This window comes from Puntigrus tetrazona, chromosome 15 (assembly GCF_018831695.1).
Source record: "Puntigrus tetrazona isolate hp1 chromosome 15, ASM1883169v1, whole genome shotgun sequence".
NCBI lineage: Eukaryota > Metazoa > Chordata > Actinopteri > Cypriniformes > Cyprinidae > Puntigrus > Puntigrus tetrazona.
In genome coordinates, this window is record NC_056713.1 from 22,729,563 (window position 1) to 22,751,502 (window position 21,940).

At 39.3% G+C, this 21,940-nt stretch overlaps 2 protein-coding genes across 4 annotated transcripts in view; one reads left to right on the top strand and one right to left on the bottom strand.

Moving 5' to 3' along the window:
- tyr (tyrosinase) overlaps positions 1-1,634 on the top strand; it is a 16,691-nt gene extending 15,057 nt beyond the window's left edge. For both annotated transcript variants that reach the window (XM_043258730.1, XM_043258729.1), the window contains 2 exons: positions 1,141-1,322; positions 1,400-1,634. In XM_043258730.1, the coding sequence (XP_043114665.1) occupies positions 1,141-1,322; positions 1,400-1,632 (415 nt within the window). In that variant the 3' untranslated portion in view covers positions 1,633-1,634. The remainder of the gene's footprint in view (positions 1-1,140; positions 1,323-1,399) is intronic.
- Positions 1,635-1,663: 29 nt separating this feature from the next.
- On the bottom strand, positions 1,664-20,620 carry LOC122358817 (NADPH oxidase 4). 2 transcript variants are annotated; one of them, XM_043258724.1, is made up of 18 exons: positions 20,440-20,620; positions 20,256-20,351; positions 18,896-19,006; positions 18,703-18,787; positions 16,974-17,071; positions 13,661-13,688; positions 12,982-13,054; positions 12,565-12,645; positions 11,662-11,833; positions 11,371-11,538; positions 10,460-10,522; positions 9,780-9,840; positions 8,111-8,189; positions 6,502-6,621; positions 6,168-6,276; positions 4,668-4,736; positions 4,426-4,526; positions 1,664-4,335 (listed from the first exon to the last, which is right to left on the bottom strand). In XM_043258724.1, the coding sequence occupies exons 1-18, from the start codon at positions 20,494-20,496 to the stop codon at positions 4,215-4,217; spliced, it is 1,692 nt and encodes a 563-aa protein (XP_043114659.1). In that variant the 5' UTR covers positions 20,497-20,620; the 3' UTR covers positions 1,664-4,214. The 2 variants fall into 2 exon arrangements, with proteins under 2 accessions (XP_043114659.1, XP_043114660.1); XM_043258725.1 differs by lacking the exons at positions 20,256-20,351; positions 20,440-20,620 and adding an exon at positions 19,728-19,746.
- Positions 20,621-21,940: the final 1,320 nt, after the last annotated feature.

Genomic DNA, 21,940 nt, shown 5'->3' on the forward strand with positions numbered 1-21,940 from the left:
ATTTAAATAATTTTTTCTTTTTTTTAACTATACTTTATATTTTTTTAGCAGTTGTTTTATATTTATTTACGTTTAATAAAATACTTGTTCATAAAATTAAACAAATACGTGTAATTTTTCAGTAGTTTAATTTTAATTATTTTTAGAATTATTTATTCATTTTAATTTTAGATAAAGATTTGAAATAATTGTAGCTGCTCATAAACTCACAAATCAGCAGGAATTTGCTAGGACCCCAAAAACAGATGCATATTCTCTCATAAATCACCTTAAAATATTATTTTAAGATGACATATTTCAGTTGTTCATTTTAAATGTTATTGATTATTCATTTATTTAAATAAATTTTATTGATTATCTCTTCATGAACTCAAATGCAGAAAGTACAGTTTGGGAATTGCTAAAAAAATATTAGTAATAATAATAATATATATATATATATATATATATATATATATATATATATATATATATATATATATATATATATATATATATATGTATATATATATATATATATATATATAAACATTAAATGTTTAAAAATAATAATAATTCCAAGACTAATATATATATATATATATATATATATATATATATATATATATAATATATATATATATATATATATATATATATATATATATATATATATATATATATATATATATATTATATATTTTTATTCTCTATAATAATTTTTACCAACATAATTTTATTTTTGCTTTAAAAAATATTTTAGTCTTATACAATCTTTTCACGTTTTATTTTGATTTTAAGATTATTTGACATTACATTCCCATCTACTCTCACACCAGCAGGGATCTGCGAACCCCAGCTTGGGAAAGATAAATTCATTTTAATTTTACATCACGCCAGATAGAAAACAAAGCATTTTATGATGTTAACTTTACCTTCTAAGCTTTGTCCGGTTGAATGTATCGCAGTTTGGCATTTTTTTTAATGCGTATTTACGCAAATTCAACCCATTATCAGCAAAAACCTCTTTAAGAAGTAAGAAACCAGCCAGCAACGACACAAATGCAAAACACAACAGTAGCTGCGAAGGCTTTACCGATGATGATTCCAAACATGATGAACCTGACCGTCTTTCTCATCGCAACTCTGCCTTGGTTTCAGCATCTTTGAGCAATGGCTGAGGAGACACCAGCCGCCCCGAACACACTACCCGACCGCCAACGCCCCGATCGGACACAACGACGGATATTACATGGTGCCCTTCATCCCTCTCTACAGAAACGGAGACTACTTCCTCTCCACTAAAGCTCTGGGTTATGAATATGCGTATTTACAGGACCCAAGTGAGTCATCTGCACGCGCTCGCAGATTCCCGCCGCTTCGGTCTCTCTCCGTTCTCAGTGTCCGTTCTCTCCGTCAGGTCAGCGGTTCGTGCAGGAGTTTCTGACGCCGTATCTGGAGCAAGCCCGGCAGATCTGGCGCTGGCTGCTGGCCGCGGGGATCCTCGGGGCGGCCGCGGCGGGAATCGTCGCGGTCATCATCGCCGTGGTGTTTCGCAGGCGGCCGAAGAGGAGGAAGTCGTACGGGGAGAGACAGCCGCTGCTGAACAGCAGTGAAGAGGAGGGATCGACTTCCTATCAGACGACGCTGTGACCCAAGTGAGGACGGATACGCCAAAACCGACGGGGAAAAGACGCAACAGCCAGGTCACGTGACCAACCAGACAAGGTCTCGCCTCTAAACCGGACTCATGCAACAAGGCATGCATACAGAAACTTGCTTTAGCGTGCATAATGCGCATTACTCTTCAAATGTTCGGGGTCAGTAAGAGTTTATTCGGCAGGGATGCATTACAGTTATCAAAAGTGATAGTAATATCTTTCTATTTTCGAATAAATACGATTATACGTGTCGAACGATAAAAAAAAAAAACGCGGTTTCCATAAAATAGCAAGCAGCGCAACTGTTCTCGGCCTTGATGATAATCAGAAATGTTTCCTGAGCAGCAGATCAGCATATTAGAATGATTTCTGAAGGATCGTGTGACAATGAAGACTGGAGCAATGAGGCTGAAAATGCATCACAGGAACAAATGACATTTTAACGTATATTGCAATAGAAAACGTTTATTTGAAATCGGAATATCGTTTCAGAATATTACTGGCTTTACTGTGTTTTTGATCGAATAAATGCCGCCTCGGTGAGCAGAAGAGACAAAACATCTTACCAACTCCCAAATGTTTGAATCGTTTTGTAATACGCAGGACACAGTCAAAAATTGGATAAAATGCTGCATCCCATAATGCATTGCAGGTGCACTTCGCCGACAAACTGCCTTAAGCGATCAGACTTTTTTGGAATAATTAGATTTGAAACGTAAAATAATCTTTAAATTTCGAGCCACTCAAAAATGCAACGCAGTGAAGTCATATGGCGTCGGCGTTGCTTGAACCGCTCATTGTTTTGCATGCTAACTCTATTATAGTCCACAATATACACTGTGCGGTGCGCTAGCGTTCTGAACACAAGGCCTCTAGTCAAACCAGCGGTATTTATGGTGCTTGTGTAGTCACTGTGTGTTCATATACGACACGAAGTAATTTAAAAAAAAGATTTATATGATAAATCAGTGATTATATGAAATCTTTGGCAGTGGTGATACAGCAACAGTGCAGTTTACCTGGGATGCAAGTTTGCGTCCTAATAAAATATAAACAGTAATAAAAATTGTTGTGCTGTCATAATACAAAAGAAATAAATATTAATAATAAAAGAATGAAAAGCTATACTTTAAATATTGTTTCTGTGTATGTTCGTGTTTGTAAAATGAGCAAAAACATACTATTAATAACCGAAACAACATGAGAGTGAGCAAATGGTGTCCGAATTTTCATTTTTGGGTCAACTGCTGCGGTTTAACATGAATAGTTTTAATTTACTAAACATTTACTCACCTTCAGGCCATCCGAGATGCAGAAGAGTTCGTTTCTTCATCGGATTTGGAGAAGTGCAGCACTGCATCACTTCGGATGCTCTGCGGCGGATGGGTGCCGTCAAAACATCGCAATAATCCACAGCGCCCCAGTCCATCAGTTAACACCTCGTGAAGTGAAAAGGTGTGTGTTTATAAGAAACAAATCCATCAAGATATCTTAACTCACTAAAATATGACGCAACGCGACCGTAACATTACGTTCTCAGTGAAAATACAATCTGAATCAGGATAGAAATCTGCACAGATAAAGCCGAGACGAGTATGAGTGTGATACGAGACGACAACAAGAGACTGACTTTTCAAAGCGTCTTAATGATGGACTTGTTTCTTATTAACGAGCAGCTTTTGACTGATGGACTGGAGTGGATTGTTGTGATGTCTTTCTGACGGCACCCATTCACTTCAGAGCATCCGTTGCTGAACAAGGGATGTGATGCTGCACTTCTCCAAATCTGATGAAGAAACAGACTCTCCTACATCTTAGATAGACCGAGAGTGATAACATTCTCAGCGATTTTTCATTTTTGCTGAACTGCGCCTTTAAAATGGAAGCTCAGGTTTACATCATTTAATAAAGCGACGTCCACTTTAGTCGAAAAATATAAAACAAACACGATTAATGTAACCATTTTGCACAGCTTCTGGAGCAAGGGCGCCGCCATCTTGCAATACCACCGCCAGTGATGGTTCACATTTTTTCACATTAAAATATCATTATGAACCATTCACTTTTTCAACTAAAAATGTATTTTTGCAGTGTGTTTTGGGCACTTTTCCAACAGGATCCATCACATATCAGTAGACACCAATATACTTTCCATTAAAACCAATACAAGTCCCATTATAACCATTAAATCCATTGTTTTTCTTTTCACTTTAAAATGGTTACATTAATTGTGATTTTTTTTTTTTTTTATTAAAGTGGAAGTAGTTTTTTCTAAACAGTGTAAACTGCTTGATTTCCGCTCTAAGGGTCTATGAAGGGTTGTGCAGGTTCACGTAGACGATCTCTACATGCACAATCACAAATATTCCCTGAATAAGAATGTACTTGTGCAAGTTTTCCATCTCATTACACCGTTTACCGGCTCTCCGTCTCTTTGTGCGAGGATTCATTCGTAGACAAAAGAGGTTGTCCGTGAATTCCAGACATCTTCGTCTACATCTGTCTTCTCTCCTCAGCGACAGAGACTCCAATGGCTTTATATTTGGCATTAAACGATGGCTTCGCTTGCGTCCCTCAGCTGAAGGACTCTTTGTTGTACTCGAATGCGGTTCCCGTGTGTGGGTTTGAATTGCACAGAGCGTGTAACGCTTTGGAGATCCCTTTGGGTCCACAGCAGAAAACCCCGACTCTTTTACTGCGGGACAAACGCACACATCGTTTTCGATTCCCGCGGTCAATCAAGCGGCCCACGTGAGGGCATTATTTCAGCGCTCATCATACTCACGGCTGATTGGCTCTCCCTACTTCCCGGAAAAGGAGCTTCCATTTTGGCCGGCCAATCCGAAGCCTGGAGCTCAGGAAACGGTAACGTTCCTCGCCGATGCTCTTCGAAACACACATAAAAAAAAAAATGCTTCAGTACGATAACTGATACGTGCATGCTATGATGTGAAATAATGAAGTAGGTGTTTACATCTACAGCAAGTGAATATTAAATAAGCGGTAATAAAATATTTAAGCACACACCTGTAATTCCTGAGTGTTACTGAGGTAGAGCTGAACATTCAGATAATCTGGACGATTGTCCCGCCACAGCTACAAAGAGAAGACAATGACTGCTAGAAAATGTTTTTTTTTCCCCCATTAAACATTAACATATGTATAACACCAGCCAGCAGGTGGCGCTATGGACTAGTTATCCATACTGCATAACTATATCTTGCTTAAATATTTTTTTCTATTACATTCATGCATTATTAATCTGATCTTATTTGATACACAGAAGGTCTCTAAATGATCAACGTAATCAATTCTTTGCTAAAAAAAATATATTATATTTTTAATATAATTGTGCAAACATTCAGCTTGCGTTTCACTTGCTTTTTGTTGTGAAATCTCAAGTACGACTTTTATATTGTTAGTACGATTTCAACGAACTGTGCACAGACTGAACTGAAGAAACTTAGCTTTACTTAATTATCCACACAACATTTTGAAAAATCACGTTCATATTTCAGTCTCAGATATGACCATCAGAATCTTTTGTTCATCGCTCAATCGTCACTGCGTTGCATTATGCTTTGATCATCGAAATAAACATTTAAATATCATCTTGCTGAGACATTACTGGAGATATATGCATCATTTTATGCACTATGAAATGCATGATTTCATGCTATAATGTTCATATAACTACATTATAAGCATCAGAATCTTAATTTCTAGTCATAAATATCAGCATCTGCACTGAACTGTATATTTTTGTTCAGTTGCTTTTTATAAAAAAAATATAAAAATATATATATGCAGTCATGCACATTATATATATTTTTATAGTATATATTTATATGTATATAAACTTATGTATTTCTATTATTATATTAATTTGACAGCACTAATATATATATATATATATATATATATATATATATATATATATATATATATATATATATATATATATATATATATTAATATAAAAATATATATATAAAAATTATATAAAAACACATGCAAAATACTGTTTGGAATATTATTTCATATTTCATGATTTACAGAGGTATGTGTTTAAGGGTTAAGTGTATGTTTTCAGAGCCGCTGTGTGTAAAGGTATTCACTAAGTCAGGGGTTATCAAACTTCATCGGTGTCCTGCAGAGTTTAGCTCCAACTTGCCTCAACACACCTGCCTGGAAGTTTGAAGTATACCTAGTAAGACCTTGAAGAGCGCTTCAGGTGTGTTGATTTGGGTTGGAGCTAAACTCCGCAGAAAACTATAGCGATACCAGTAAATTCTAACCTTGCTGGGACACTTTTAGGTCTGACGAGCTTATAAATCGTACAGAATGAAGTGCTTCGGTAATCTAAAGATGCCTGTAGTTATGTACGAGGGGTGGGTTTGGCGCTAGGGTTTGATTAAGGGGATAGAAAATACAGTTTGTACAGAATAAAGTCTATTATGCATATGGTATGAGCTCATAATGACAGGAATGTGGGTGTGTGTGTGTGTGAGTGTGTGTGTGTTTTACTTTTTCGTGAAGGCCACACAGCAGATCAGCAAACCAATAGAAAGACTGGAGGTCCCTGCAAACCCAAACGAAATACAGCCTCCTCAACTTATACCGACGCCAGTCATCACTGCAACACACACAACAGCGCCTTCATTTCACACTGTTTGCATAATAGCATACTTTTGCTATTTTCAGCACACAGGACGTATAAAGTGCATAGCATTTTCCGCACGCGTAGATCTGTTACCGGAATCGAACCTGCGACCGCCATCTGAACTAAAGAAATGCAGTCTGCAGTGTGTACTGGGTAGTTTGCAGCACACTATCTGATGTTACAGGCTGTCTCACTCACAACAGTGCTTGCAGAACGCAAGCGAACGGCGTGACTCCGATCCCTCCGGCCACACACAGGCTGACCTCGTAATTAAACACCTCCTCCGACGGGCTGCCAAAAGGACCATCCACGTGCACTCTGGGGGCGGGACCAGAAAGCGGAAGAACCAATCAGATTAGAGAAGATGCATGGGCAGAGTAAAACATTTCCATACTGCTCGGGCTTATTTCTACAGCATGCAAACTGTTCATCGCGTGTGTTTTAATTAAATACGTTCTACTTACTGCAGAATTGCATACTAATAATATTAATACTAAGAATATTTTGCCAACTTTCCCATTAAGCTATAAAAACATCTGTACATTACAAAAAGTAGCAACATTTAAATTTTGGTTTTGGTCCAAAACAACAGCTGCCGCCCCCGACGTCTTTATAATACGTTTTTTTAACCTTATTCGTTCAAGGACTACTAAAACATTCCTTTAATTATAAATTTCTCTAAAATTTCTCCCCTCCAGTGATTGGTCATTTCATTTAAAACGGTGTTTGTGAGCTTTTGCCGCTCATGAAGCGCCATCTAGTGGTAAAGAATGAATCCGCATTTTCATTCAGACCAACACGGAAAAAAAAACAAGTTGGTGGTAATATGCTAATATTTCATGTTGACGTCAACATTAAAACGGCTCTTGATTCAGAGTCAACTCTCTTGACAGTAATTGTATACACTATGTACTTAGAGCTGTGTTACACACTTCATAAAAGATCATTTTCCATAATATGGGCGCTTTAAAAAAAACTAAAACGTTTCAGAAATAACACTGCAAGAACATGCATTCTGAGAACTAAACGGTTACTAAACACCAAATATCTTTTATGTTATATTAACGCTAAAAAAGCTAGTGCATTACTTTAAAGAGAACCTTGCACAAAATATTATGCTACATGGATATACACCATCTCACGAAGCACGTGAAAGGATATATGGTTAGTTTGCATTCTAAACCCAATTTGGTCTTTGTTGGCAAATCAAGTCACTAGCAAAACATTATTTTGCATTGCATTGTGGGATACTGCATTCCGTGCGCAGCTGAACACTGCATTTCTTGGTAAATGTAGCAGGTCATTTGAGTATTATTTAGCATGCTACGCACAGCATACAAGCTGAAATATTAGCACAAGTAGTATGTTATTACAAACGGATCTGATAAACACCGCCACTCAGTTTTCCACTGATAAAACCAGACTTAAGGAAGCAAAACACACACACACACACACACACACACACATGACAGCAGAAAAGAAACACACACAAATAAACAAGCACACACACACAGGAGCAGGATGTGCAGTCATTTCCACTGTACACACACACATACATACACACACACACACACACACATACATACACACAAATAACACACACACACACACACACACACACACACACACTGTAAAAACACTTTTATGTGAGGAAATGATGTCATTCCCACACGTCGCTGGAAAACTCTTCTGTCTTCCCAGGAAATGACGCAGACAAAGGGTCGTGACCTTTCACCTCCTAGTGCACTGAGGGATCACGACCTTCATTAGCGCCGCTGACACGGCTCCCACAGAGGAGCAGACTTACGTGGGATATATCCTCTGATGCATCATGGGAAGGATTTCGGAGCTGTTTGACTTCTGAAAAAGCAGCTGGGAAAATCTCGCTGAGAACAACATGGGCAAAAAAATATTAACAATATATATACACAAATAAAATCATTATTTACATAATGTGTGACCCTGAAGCACAAAACCAGTTTAATGTAGCAGAGGTATATTTGTAGCAATAGCCAACAATACACTGAATGGGTCAAAAAAAAATATTTAGAGCAAAAAGATAATAAGTTGTAAGGAGGAGGCGGAAGCCGATTGCAATTCCATTTGCGGATGTTTTATTTGAAACACACACACAGATGAGGATGGTCGAAAACAAGCAAGGGTTGGCAACAGTAATATCAGTCCGGAAGGCAAACATACACAAAGGGGTATCCGTGGGCAAAGTCGAAAGAAGGCAAAGGTCGATAACAAAGTTCAATAGAGTTCGGTTACCGTAAACAATAAGGGAGATCCGTGAAGTCGTGAGTCGATGAAGAAAGCAATGGTCATACACAATGATAAACAATAGGACAATGGATAAACGCTTGGTAAGGCAGACAGGCTGGCAATACTTCGCCCTGAGCACATGGTGCTCTACGCTTAAATAGCCCTAACCCGGAAGTAGTATCCGAGGGCGCGGCTCGGGTCAGTACTCGGGAGAGGGCTCCCTCTGCTGGCTGGATGTTACATAAGTAAAGGTGATTTCCTTAACATTTTTACATAACATTTTTTCTTGCACCCTAAGATTCCAGATTTTCAAATAGCTGTATTATACATCTTTCTTATGATGTATAAATCTCAATAAAAAAAAAAAAAAAAAAAAAGACTTTTTGTGGTCCAGGGTCACATATAACAAATACAAATATTACAAATACATATTTTTAGGAAATGTGGCATTCTGTGTGATTGTTAGCACACTGCTACGCGCCTGCTAAAGCTAAACAGAAAAGCTAATTGTGACTTTTGGATCTCGCGTTTACAAGCGTCTCACAAACCCGCAATCGCGTCTTGCGCTTCTTACTTTTTTCCTTGCGGGTTGCGAGTTTACATCTTACAGCTCTCACTCCTGGCTTGCAATTGTTTGCGCAACCGCACTGTGCAAATTATGACCGAAAATCAAGAGGATTTGAAGGATAAAAAGCAATTGCCTTTTTTTGTTTTTCCGTTCGCGCAGAAGCAGGCTTCTATATGCTACATTATATAGTTCCTAAGGACTTTTGGCGGTCGTTAAAGTAGTTTTTAATTAGTTTCGGCTCGTTTTTAAGACAGCGCTGTGCAGAGTATTTTAGATGGATCTTAACGGATTTAACACGTGCTTATGGTCTCGAAACATGAACAAGTGCTTTATTGTAAATCGGTGGGATTTTTTTTTTTTTGGCCCGTTGTGTGCATTTGCACTGCTATGCGGTATTTCTTTTGTTAAATGTGTTTTGCTTCCAGGAACCAGTATCTGTAAAGCATGACATAATGGAAAGTGTCTTGACACAGGGGTTGAGCAAACAGAAGTGTGCGTGTAAGAGTGCGCTTTAATCCAAACTTCACACATTCTGACAGAAACCTTTGAACTAGATAATATAGATCACAGCGTCTTTTATTTATTATGCATGCGTGTGTGTGTGTGTGTGTGTGTGTGTGTGTGTGTGTGTGTGTGTACTCACAGGTCCAGTCTCCCAGCACTCTGAGATGAATACCAAATGTTTCATTCTTCCCCGTTGGACACTGAGGAACAGTCAAACACACGCAGAGAGCAGGGACCGAGTGTGAGGATCAGGTACAGTCATGCATTAAAGGAAACAGACCCCTGCGGGCAGAAAGACTCCGAGCGAAGTGTACGAGCGGCTAAAAAAAAGTTTTACTTGGCAGAGAACGCTAACGCTTTTAAGTGGAAACCAGTAGGAATTTGCGTGTTTCAAAAAATGCTTTTTAACGGAAACATCTACGCGGACCGTCAGGAACGCTTCGTTTGAAAGAGAGCGCAATTCGATCCTGTAACAATCTCCGGCAGCGTTACGTCACCGAAAAATGCCTTTCAGGTCCCGCTCGTGCGTTTGGAGATCATAACTGTAATGCGATGTGCGTTCAAAAGGAGTCGGCATATAGACATTCGTAGTCGTTTTTGTATCAGTCACTGGATAAAAATATGTCAACGTGCAATTAAATGCGATTATGAGCAGTATCAGTTAGCCGTGGTTCTTTCTTTGACGCACACAAGTTGGCGTCTGAATAAATTCCTGAGTTTCCCTCTGGTGATTACGAGGCTGCAGCGGTGTTCGTGCGCTTTTATCTTATGATCGCCGTCGTGACTCGAATGCAGGGATACACACACACACAAACTCACTGTGGTGAGAGTAAAGGGATGGTTTTCAAACGACGACACACTCGGGCAGTTCAGCAGGATGTACTAGAGGAAACATCACAAAAACACATTTCAGACGCAACTTTAAATAGGCATTTTACATTAAATGGGCCTTATGCATACGTTTTCTGAAATGAAGCGTCTTCTGCTCACTGAAGCCGTGTTTACGCTGGAAAAAAATGCTGCTTTTGTAACCTAGATTATTTTTATTTTTATTTTTTAGGTATTTTGCCTTGTTTCCAGTCAAACAAATCTCAAACGAAGAATGATTAGTCTTCAGAAGAAAAAAAAGAGTCAAAATTAAGTGATTTTTTGCTTACAACAAGCAAAATGATCTTGTTTTTTGTTTGAATCAAGATTATTTTGCTTCTTATAAGCAAAAAAAGTCACTTCATTTTGACTTGTTTTTTACATTTTTTTTTACTCGTCTAGAATATCCTTCTTGATTTAATTTTTTGATATTTTAGCTGGAAACAAATCTAGGCTTGAACCTATTTTTTTTTTTTTGCGATCCAAAATACAGTAAAAACAACGTAAATGTGAAACATTATTACTGTTTTCATTGCGAATATATTGTAAAACCTAAATTTATTCCTTTGACGTAAATCTGAACTTTCAGCATCATTAATCTAGTCTTCAGCGTCACATGATCCTTCCGAAATAATAATAATGCATTTTGTTTTTCTGCTCAAGAAACATTTCTGATTATTATCAAGGTTGAAAACTGCTTCATATGATATTTTTCGCAATTTTTCATGAATAGAAAGATCAAAAGAACAGCGTTTATTTGAAATACAAAACATTATAAATGCCTTAATTAATTTAATGCATCTTTGCTGAATAAAAGTATTTGTAAACACAGTTTAATGTAACCGTGCGGAGGCGGGGCTCACCTGTCCGGGGCGGGGCTTAAAGCCGCTCTTCAGCATGCGCAATTCTACCACATCACATGGATGACTAACGACAGAAACTATGGTAACGGGAGCAGCGCTGCTTCTTATGAACCGATACAACCGCTCGGCACAATACAGGCAGAGAGGAGCTGAGACCCACAACCACGTCTAAACACACACACACACACACACACACACACACAGATAATCATATGCATATAGATGTACAAAAACAAAACTATATAAACAACAACACGGCAGAATCAATGACTGGATCATATTCAGACAGACCTGAGGAAAATGTGGTTGAAAACGAGCTTCTTCTTGACAAACTGTTTGCGGTGCACTTGGAAGCTCCGCCCCCTTCTCTCCTGCTGCTTCGTGATTGGTCCATGAACTGAGATTGACGTGTGAACACCCGGGTTGGTGGGTCTCCACGTTTGATTGATACTTCAAAGTTCCCCTATTGAAGAGAGAGGAGTCAATCATATCACATAAAACATACAGGTATAAAGGTCCCAACGCTTCTACTTTTATAATGGTACATGTAAAACCTTACATGCAAGACCAAATAAAGAAAATGTAAGGAATCATTTGAAGGAAACGCAATGTCTAATGGTCTCCGTCTAGCTAATATAAAAGTCTTGTATTAGCAACAATTCAAAAGTTTAAAAACACAACTTCCTGCCGTTCTCCATTTATTTTTATGTCAAAAAAAGGCTTTTATTTTTCCCAAACACTAGAAACACAAAAACTTTTACCGTACCTATTCATTATGAACTTCAACTCAATTCAATTTCAAATTCGACTGCACAACTTAATACCGTATACTGAAAAAACAAGACATTTTTAGAAATGAATGCAACAATTAATTTCATGACATTTTCAATTCAAGACTTCTTGCTCTAAGAATTTGATTAAAGATATACGTATACATGCATATATCGTTTCATATTTTATGTTTGACATTAGCACATGTAAAGCTTAACAGTACAAAAAGAAAGCATCAAGTATAGAAATAAGCATCATACCATCAGTGCATCCCTCATAAAAACTATATTCAGTTCATATTTAATGTTTTGGAGACACACCGATTGTAATTTTCCATTGAAACATTCAGACTAGATTTTTTTCCTGTCCAAATTACACGACGATATTTTCACAGTCTTGTGTGTAACCCGCTGGTAAACTCACCCCGCTACGTGGACCATCAGAATAATGTAGAACACGATGAAGAGGTTGTGAGTGTACCAGAAAATCTCGTAGCTTGAGACTCTGGGGAAAAAAAAAACAACACACACAATTGCACTCAAATAAAAAGGAGAGCGAGATAAAAGAGCGTGCAGCACAGCGTTTAGGTCGCTTAGATTGAAAGAGACGCTCTTGAAGGGTCCTAAAGTGAACTAAAGCACCTCAATTATAGCAGGACAATAGAGAGGAGAAGCCCATCGGCCCCAGATCAATCAGAGGGGAAGAACCCCTTCAGGTAACAGTCTCTGTAATTACAGTCAAGTGAGTGTGTGTGTGTGTGTGTGTGTGTGTGTGTGTAAAGTCTAAGGAGAGGAGACTAGGGTCACAGTCAGGTCAACAGTTAGGGTTATATGCTCTCACCTAATACAATAAGATGACGCTGTAAACATGAGAAACAACACCAGCACCAACAGAACACCAGTAACTCCAGGAACTGAGAAAAAAGGCAAAAAAAAAATCAGTTCTCAAACAAGATTAATTTACGTATAAAAAATATGGTCATATTTGAACATATTACATATTTTAACAAATTAAATAAAGCTGAAATACAACAATATGTTAATGCAAAATGAATAAAAACTTAAAAAATAAACTGCCTTGACAACAATTATTTTTTTGCCCAAGTTAGCTTTAAATAAAAAAAATAAATCTGAACTGAATAAAACTGAAATAAATACAAATTTATACAAACATAAAAATTTACAAATAGTAGAAAGGACAAGCACATAGCAATATTGTAAGAAAAAACAAGAAAAGCTCATTTAAAAGTTAACCTAAATAATAATACGAAAAATATTAATAATAAACTTTATTATAAGAGTATGTATAGGACTACAATTAAAATAAATATGTGAAATAAAAGTAATTCAAATTATATTTTTAATTAGGTTGTATGAAATATCGTGAAATTTTCATTTAATTAATTTAAAGAGATATTTAAACACATTTAAATCATCCTACATTAAATGTCATAATTTCAGTTTCATTACGTTAAACCACACACTGATGTAATGAAGCGAGATTTAGAAATGTGAGTCACCTGTGCTGATGATGAGAATTCTGGGATCCTAAAGAGATTCAAATTATTATTACCACAGTTTTTAATATTGCACAGCATTTCCAACATTGATGATAATGTTTCTATAGCAGCATGTCACCATATTAGAATTATTTCTGATGGATCTTGTGATGCTGAAGATTGGAATAATGGGAAAAACAAATCTAATCACATCAAATATAGTGACTCAGTCACAATGGGCAATGTTTCTATCTAACATGTATTCTGAAATGCAACTTGTCATATTATAGGAGCGTTTTCACTAGTTAGCAGAAAACTAACTTTGATTCAGATCGAGACTTGGGTGCATGTTCGTGAACCATTTGATTCAGATCGAGACTTGGGTTCAGGTTCGTGAACCATTTGATTCAGATCAAGACTTGGGTGCATGTTCGTGAACCATTTGATTCAGATCGAGACTTGGGTGCATGTTCGTGAACCATTTGATTCAGATCGAGACTTGAGTGCATGTTTGTGAACCATTTGATTCAGATCGAGACTTGGGTGCATGTTCGTGAACCATTTGATTCAGATCGAGACTTGGGTTCAGGTTCGTGAACCATTTGATTCAGATCAAGACTTGGGTGCATGTTCGTGAACCATTTGATTCAGATCGAGACTTGGGTGCATGTTCGTGAACCATTTGATTCAGATCGAGACTTGAGTGCATGTTCGTGAACCATTTGATTCAGATCGAGACTTGGGTGCAGGTTTGTGTATCATTTGATTCAGATCGAGACTTGGGTGCAGGTTCGTGAATCATTTGATTCAGATCGAGACTTGGGTGCAGGTTCGTGAATCATTTGATTCAGATCGAGACTTGGGTGCATGTTCGTGAATCATTTGATTCAGATCGAGACTTGGGTGCATGTTCGTGAACCATTTGATTCAGATCGAGACTTGGGTGCATGTTCGTGAATCATTTGATTCAGATCGAGACTTGGGTGCATGTTCGTGAATCATTTGATTCAGATCGAGACTTGGTGCATGTTCGTGAACCATTTGATTCAGATCGAGACTTGGGTGCATGTTCGTGAACCATTTGATTCAGATCGAGACTTGGGTGCAGGTTCGTGAACCATTTGATTCAGATCGAGACTTGGGTGCAGGTTCGTGAACCATTTGATTCAGATCGAGACTTGGGTGCAGGTTCGTGAACCATTTGATTCAGATCGAGACTTGGGTGCAGGTTCGTGAACCATTTGATTCAGATCGAGACTTGGGTGCATGTTCGTGAACCATTTGATTCAGATCGAGACTTGGGTGCATGTTCGTGAACCATTTGATTCAGATCGAGACTTGGGTGCATGTTCGTGAACCATTTGATTCAGATCGAGACTTGGGTGCATGTTCGTGAACCATTTGATTCAGATCGAGACTTGGGTGCAGGTTCGTGAACCATTTGATTCAGATCGAGACTTGGGTGCAGGTCGTGAACCATTTGATTCAGATCGAGACTTGGGTGCATGTTCGTGAACCATTTGATTCAGATCGAGACTTGGGTGCATGTTCGTGAACCATTTGATTCAGATCGAGACTTGGGTGCATGTTCGTGAACCATTTGATTCAGATCGAGACTTGGGTGCAGGTTCGTGAACCATTTGATTCAGATCGAGACTTGGGTGCAGGTTCGTGAACCATTTGATTCAGATCGAGACTTGGTGCGTGTTGCAGGTTCGCGTGAACCATTTGATTCAGATCGAGACTTGGGTGCAGGTTCGTGAACCATTTGATTCATCGAGATGGGTGCGAGACTTCAGATCGAGTGGGTGTTCGTGAACCATTTGATTCAGATCGAGACTTGGGTGCATGTTGGGTGAATCATTTGATTCAGATCGAGACTTGGGTGCATGTTCGTGAACCATTTGATTCAGATCGAGACTTGGGTGCATGTTCGTGAACCATTTGATTCAGATCGAGACTTGGGTGCATGTTCGTGAACCATTTGATTCAGATCGAGACTTGGGTGCATGTTCGTGAACCATTTGATTCAGATCGAGACTTGGGTGCAGGTTCGTGAACCATTTGATTCAGATCGAGACTTGGGTGCAGGTTCGTGAACCATTTGATTCAGATCGAGACTTGGGTGCAGGTTCGTGAACCATTTGATTCAGATCGAGACTTGGGTGCAGGTTCGTGAACCATTTGATTCAGATCGAGACTTGGGTGCATGTTCGTGAACCATTTGATTCAGATCGAGACTTTGGGTGCATGTTCGTGAACCATTTGATTCAGATCGAGACTTGGGTGCAGGTTCGTGAACCATTTGATTCAGATCGAGACTTGGGTGCAGGTTCGTGAACCATTTGATTCAGATCGAGACTTGGGTGCAGGTTCGTGAACCATTTGATTCAGATCGAGACTTGGGTGCAGGTTCGTGAACCATTTGATTCAGATCGAGACTTGGGTGCAGGTTCGTGAACCATTTGATTCAGATCGAGACTTGGGTGCATGTTCGTGAACCATTTGATTCAGATCGAGACTTGGGTGCATTTGATTTGTTCGTGGACCATTTGATTCAGATCGAGACTTGGGTGCATGTTCGTGAACCATTTGATTCAGATCGAGACTTGGGTGCATGTTCGTGAACCATTTGATTCAGATCGAGACTTGGGTGCATGTTCGTGAACCATTTGATTCAGATCGAGACTTGGGTGCAGGTTCGTGAACCATTTGATTCAGATCGAGACTTGGGTGCAGGTTCGTGAACCATTTGATTCAGATCGAGACTTGGGTGCAGGTTCGTGAACCATTTGATTCAGATCGAGACTTGGGTGCAGGTTCGTGAACCATTTGATTCAGATCGAGACTTGGGTGCAGGTTCGTGAACCATTTGATTCAGATCGAGACTTGGGTGCAGGTTCGTGAACCATTTGATTCAGATCGAGACTTGGGTGCAGGTTCGTGTATCATTTGATTCAGATCGAGACTTGGGTGCAGGTTCGTGAACCATTTTTCTGATTTTTTTTTTAATGCAAATATTAAATACCATACAAGAGTGAAAAATCACTTACTTCAACATCAGACTTATATTATAAATTAAGTCCATGAGCTTCTTGAGGATTTTGTATTAACTCATTTATCTGTTGTTTGACTTCTTCATACTCAAGGGTGTAGAATTTAGTAAAAACATGCCCTGTCCCTACCATTCTCCAGCAACTACTAAATTGTCCCAAGCAATAGTTTTAATCAAACAATGAGATGTTTGTTGTCCGTCATGATGTCTGCCAAGCCTTTGCAAAAGAATTAAATAAAAAATGCATTATACCAAACGCAAAACATGTATCTGTGTTACCTGTCCTCGATACTGAGCGACATTAAGCGCAGGGAAATCCTCTGAATATCTCGCAGAGAAACTGACCATGTTCACGAGGTGAGCGCTCACATGAACCGCTGCAGAAATAAACGCCAACAAACGCATAAACATCGTCAACTCAGACAAACACACACATGGAATGACAGCATGCTTAAAGTATGTGTGGAAGACAATTTGTCTATTCAGCAGCTCTCTTTGTGTGTGTGTGTGTGTGTGTGTGTGTGTGTGTGTGTGTGTGTGTGTTGTGGTTGTCATGGTAACAGGATGCCTCAGAGCTCTGTAATTAAAACAAGACCACAATGCACTGAGACAGGAAATGGGGGAGAACTCAGACACAAGATAAAACCAGCTGGGAATCCCTCAGGATATTCCTGTGTTCTCACACACACACACACACACACTCACGCACACACGCATGCACGCACACACACACACCTGTCGACTGCCTAGCCTGTCCCTGCAACACTAGATGAAGTTATTTACCAGCTCAAACTCTCAGAGGGCAGCATACCAGTGTTATTTTAATATCTGATATACTGCTATATACTTCACATATACTTCTGACAGCTTTAATGTTGTTGTTTTGTTTATTTCACGTTTATTTTAGCGTTTTTGACCCAGAGAAGCCATGAATGCTAGTTCATGTTATTCCACTGCACTGAAACCGAACACAGGGTGTAACAAACTCGGATAGCGTTTGTGTCTTTATTTCCCCTCATATCGTTACGCTCGTGGCGCTCCCGGTCAGATATCACCGGCCCACAAAGACTGCCTGGAAATCTCTCTTTACGCTACATTTATTACCAAATGCGAGATCATTTTTATTATGCCGATCCTTAAAGGAACAGTTCACCCAAAAATGAAAGTTCTGTCATCATTCACTCACCGAATCTTTCGAATTTCTTTGTTCTGCCGAACACAAAAGGAAGGTATTTTGTATTCGCACAGGTTTTACATTTCTTTTTAATCCCGAATGATCACGGAGTGAACTTAAACCTCAGCATATGATGAAAATATTGGGTGGGAACGCAGAGTTTCGTTTTTATTTATATTAATTTAATTAGATCGTTTGCTTTTAATTGTAGCTTTATATTTTTATTTCATTCAAGTTAACTTAATTTAACTCCAAAAGAGAGTTTCAGACAGACTAGTGACTCGACCCGAGTAATCTGTTCTTCCTCTCCCATGAAGTGAGTAATCTGCTGTCTGTCTGCGTGCTCTCTCTCATTGTTCTGAAGTCTGTTTGGTCTGTCTACCGTCTGATGCGGAACGTACCGACCTTTCTCAAAAACGGCGAACTGCATCTTGGCCTCGCAAACCAAAAATCGGACGCAAAACATTTTCCAAGCGGCTTCGATAACAGCAGCAAGCTTAAGAGGTTTGTGGAACCAAATCTAGTTCTTAAAGTGCTTCACCATAAGATGTTTTATAGCAAAGCCGTTCTTGTTTGGTTCATACGGAGAAACCGACTCTGTCGCTTTCAAGCTGCTTTCAAACTATCTGTACTGTATAAAGAAATTTAAGGCTTGCAACTTGACACGTTCAGCCATCGTAGTTTCTATTTTACCTCGTCGAACTCCTGATTATCATGCACCCCGAGCAAACTGCTCACTTTATGTCGGTCTTTGTTGTCTATTTGGGCGGAATAAGCTGACCAGGCCATGCAGAAGCGACACGAACCGCTCTGTATGGAAGATCGGTTTCTCACCTGAGAAGACGCATATAGTGACTCCGCACGCCGCATGAAACGCCTTGCTCTTATCCAGCAGCCGACGAACGTGTCTGCCCGTCACCTGAGAGACAGAGTCAAAACAACCCTCGTTCAGCACGGCAGCTGAACGTGCGGCATCCGACGCGGCATGCACTGAACGCGCGTTTATGCCTCGATTTCTCGGTCCTACCCGCTGAGATCCCCGGAGGAAGGCAAGCAGCGAGCGGCACATCGGCAGCAGCACCAGACTGCAGTTGAAGTTCAGAACGGAGGCCGAGGCTCGACTGATGCAGAGGCCCAGCTGAAGAAACACACACACACACACACACACACATACACACATACACACAGGGGTTAGGGCTTTCTCATCAGGACCCTGAAAAGGATGCGAACGATGGTCGAGAGAGAAGAAGAAGAAGCAGCAAGAAGCACTGTCGATGTCAAACAACCTAATTAGCTGCTAGATGTTCTCCCGGCTGAATCTTATTAAAATGTCTCGCTTTTTCAGCCTTAACTTTTTTAAGACCTGCAGCAGGCGTCGAATTTAAGTGCATAAAAGTTCTTCCGTTTAAACGTTTGTTGCGTCGTCCACGTTCCACTGTGAATGAAACACTGGCTATAATTGGCTATAAATATTCAGGCTGTGATTTGATCTGCGTCGCGTATTTTTAAATAAATGGTAATAATTTTATAACAATAAATAAAGGCGCTTTTTTGTGCCTTTCTGAAGAATTGACCCTGAAATCAAGCAGAAAATCTCTAGCATGTGGATCTTGGTATGTGCGTGTGATCGTTGTTTCCTGTACAGAGGTGAGCGAGTTCTCACACGCCTGTTCAGCTCTATATAGAAACACAACAGCCCTGCTACATATGAGGGATTACAGCACACACACACACACACACACACACACTGCAATTGCCCAATTCTTGCATACATGTGTAAAAGTCTTTGCTAGCACAAGTGTGGTTTGTTTTCGGAAAGTTGAGTTAAACAATAAACAATAACCTGTGAGAATAATTACCCCGATTCACACAGGAGACATCCAGTCCATCGCAAACACACAACACCATCTGTACACACACACACACACACACACATTTCCATGCTTTAAGGGGACATTCCATATATGGGTGTAACTGTTTTTATACCGTAAACCGTATTTTCAGGGCAAAGATTTCGGATATTGTCATCATAACACCAGGACACGCACACACACACACACATAAAACATAAACACACACCAAATTTTGCAGTGAAAACTGTAACACACACCTGTCAGACTTTACAAACGCTACCTAAACACACACACACACCTGTCAAAGATCTCAGTGGCTTCACACAAACACGAAGGTTAAATATATATATATATATATATATATATATATATATATATATATATATATATATATATATATATATATATATATATAAAGAATACATTGCACACAAAACTATAAACAAGATCATGCACGCTCTAACTTGTAAAACACACACACACACACACACCGAACCTGAAAACACAAACTTGACACATGAACTTAAAACGTACCCCCAGCATCTCGTGCAGATAATAATACTGCGCTCCGCTGAAGTACAGCGCGAATGTCCTCCAGAACAGAAAGACGTTGGCTGCAACCCAAAGCATCTGCACAAAACAATAAAAGCAACCCAGCTGGCATCATCTCAGACGGACACCGCGACAAGGGCGTAGCGAGCAAAGCTCTCCCTCTCACCACGATCAAGTGCTTGGGCCCTTCGTTGGCCCTCCAGCTCTTCAGCGCGACGCTCATGGTCTCGACGCTAAACCTCGGACCGGTGAAACATCACCGGTGCAGCCGCTGGACTCTCCGCGCCGTGACGGTCGTCCCGCCGGCTTCCCCGGGACTCCGCGCGCCGCCGCTCACGTCCCCCGTCTCGCCGGGCACGCGCCTCCCACCGATTAAATCCTGCCTTCTATCAAACTACTCTCTAAATAAAGTTTGCCTTTTTATCGAGTTGATATTTATCTACTTTAATATGTTTGTTTTTTTACTTTAATAATTTGTAAATACGCACAGAAATTAAATACTTTATAGAAACTAAATTTATGAGCGCAAACTAAACACTAGTAGTCTTTTTATTTAGGCTTAGGCTACTAATGCAATATATATATATATATATATATATATTTTTTTTTTTTTTCTTATATATATATATATATATATATATATATATATATATATATATATATATATATATATATATATATATATATTATATATATATATATATATATATATATATATATATATATTTTTTTTTTTATATATTGTGTTTTTGTTTAATCTATCTATCCACCCACTTTTGACGTTAAATGTATAAGAATACATAAGTAGACTCAATCGTTTGTTACTCTGAGATGTTCAGCACGTCGAGTTGCATCTAATAAATGAATGAAACGCGGGCCCACGGCGCCATCTATTGCTGAACGAGTCGAAATGTTAGGCTTATTTTCATCTCGCGCATCCAGTTCTACATTACACCGATAGACATGCTCAATGTTGCCTCAACCACAAAACAATTTCAAACATGATAAAAAGAGTTGATATGTGATGATATGTGCCGACTTCGCTCATTCCCGAGAAGCTTCACTCGTCAGAAACGCAGCTGCGACTCGCAGCTGTCCAAACGAGTCCGGTTTATTCAAACCTTATTTTTAGCAACATCATTAGTGATTCATTGCCACGACATTTCATGAGTCGGCGTGTGCTCCAACCGCGTCGCCTTTATTTATGTATGTATTACAACCGGCAACTGAATACTGAACCCGCGATGTCCGACTCGCCAAAGAATCATTCTTTCGAATCGTTTCATCGTGTCGATTCTCTGGAATCAAAACCAAGCGCTCTCGAGTCTTTCTTTAACGGCAGCTTGAAAAACACGCGTACGTGTTCGGCTGTGCGTTGTAATAACGCCAGAGTTGACCTTCTGACACAATCGAGTCGATTAAGAGTCAAAAGAAATATACGTCTCTGCCGAAAACTCCAATAGCCGTCCAGCCTGCGGGGTTCTGGCCACTTTCCAGCCGGTTTCGGGAGAGCAAACCGGTTAACCTGGCTTCCTAAGCTGGTTTAAGCAGTTCGCTTTCGATTAGAAACGCGTAAAACGATGACTTTTTTGCTTGATAACGCAAGCGGATTGGCGAACCGCGTTCGTTCAAACGAACCGATTCGCTTCAATGAACTAATGAACACA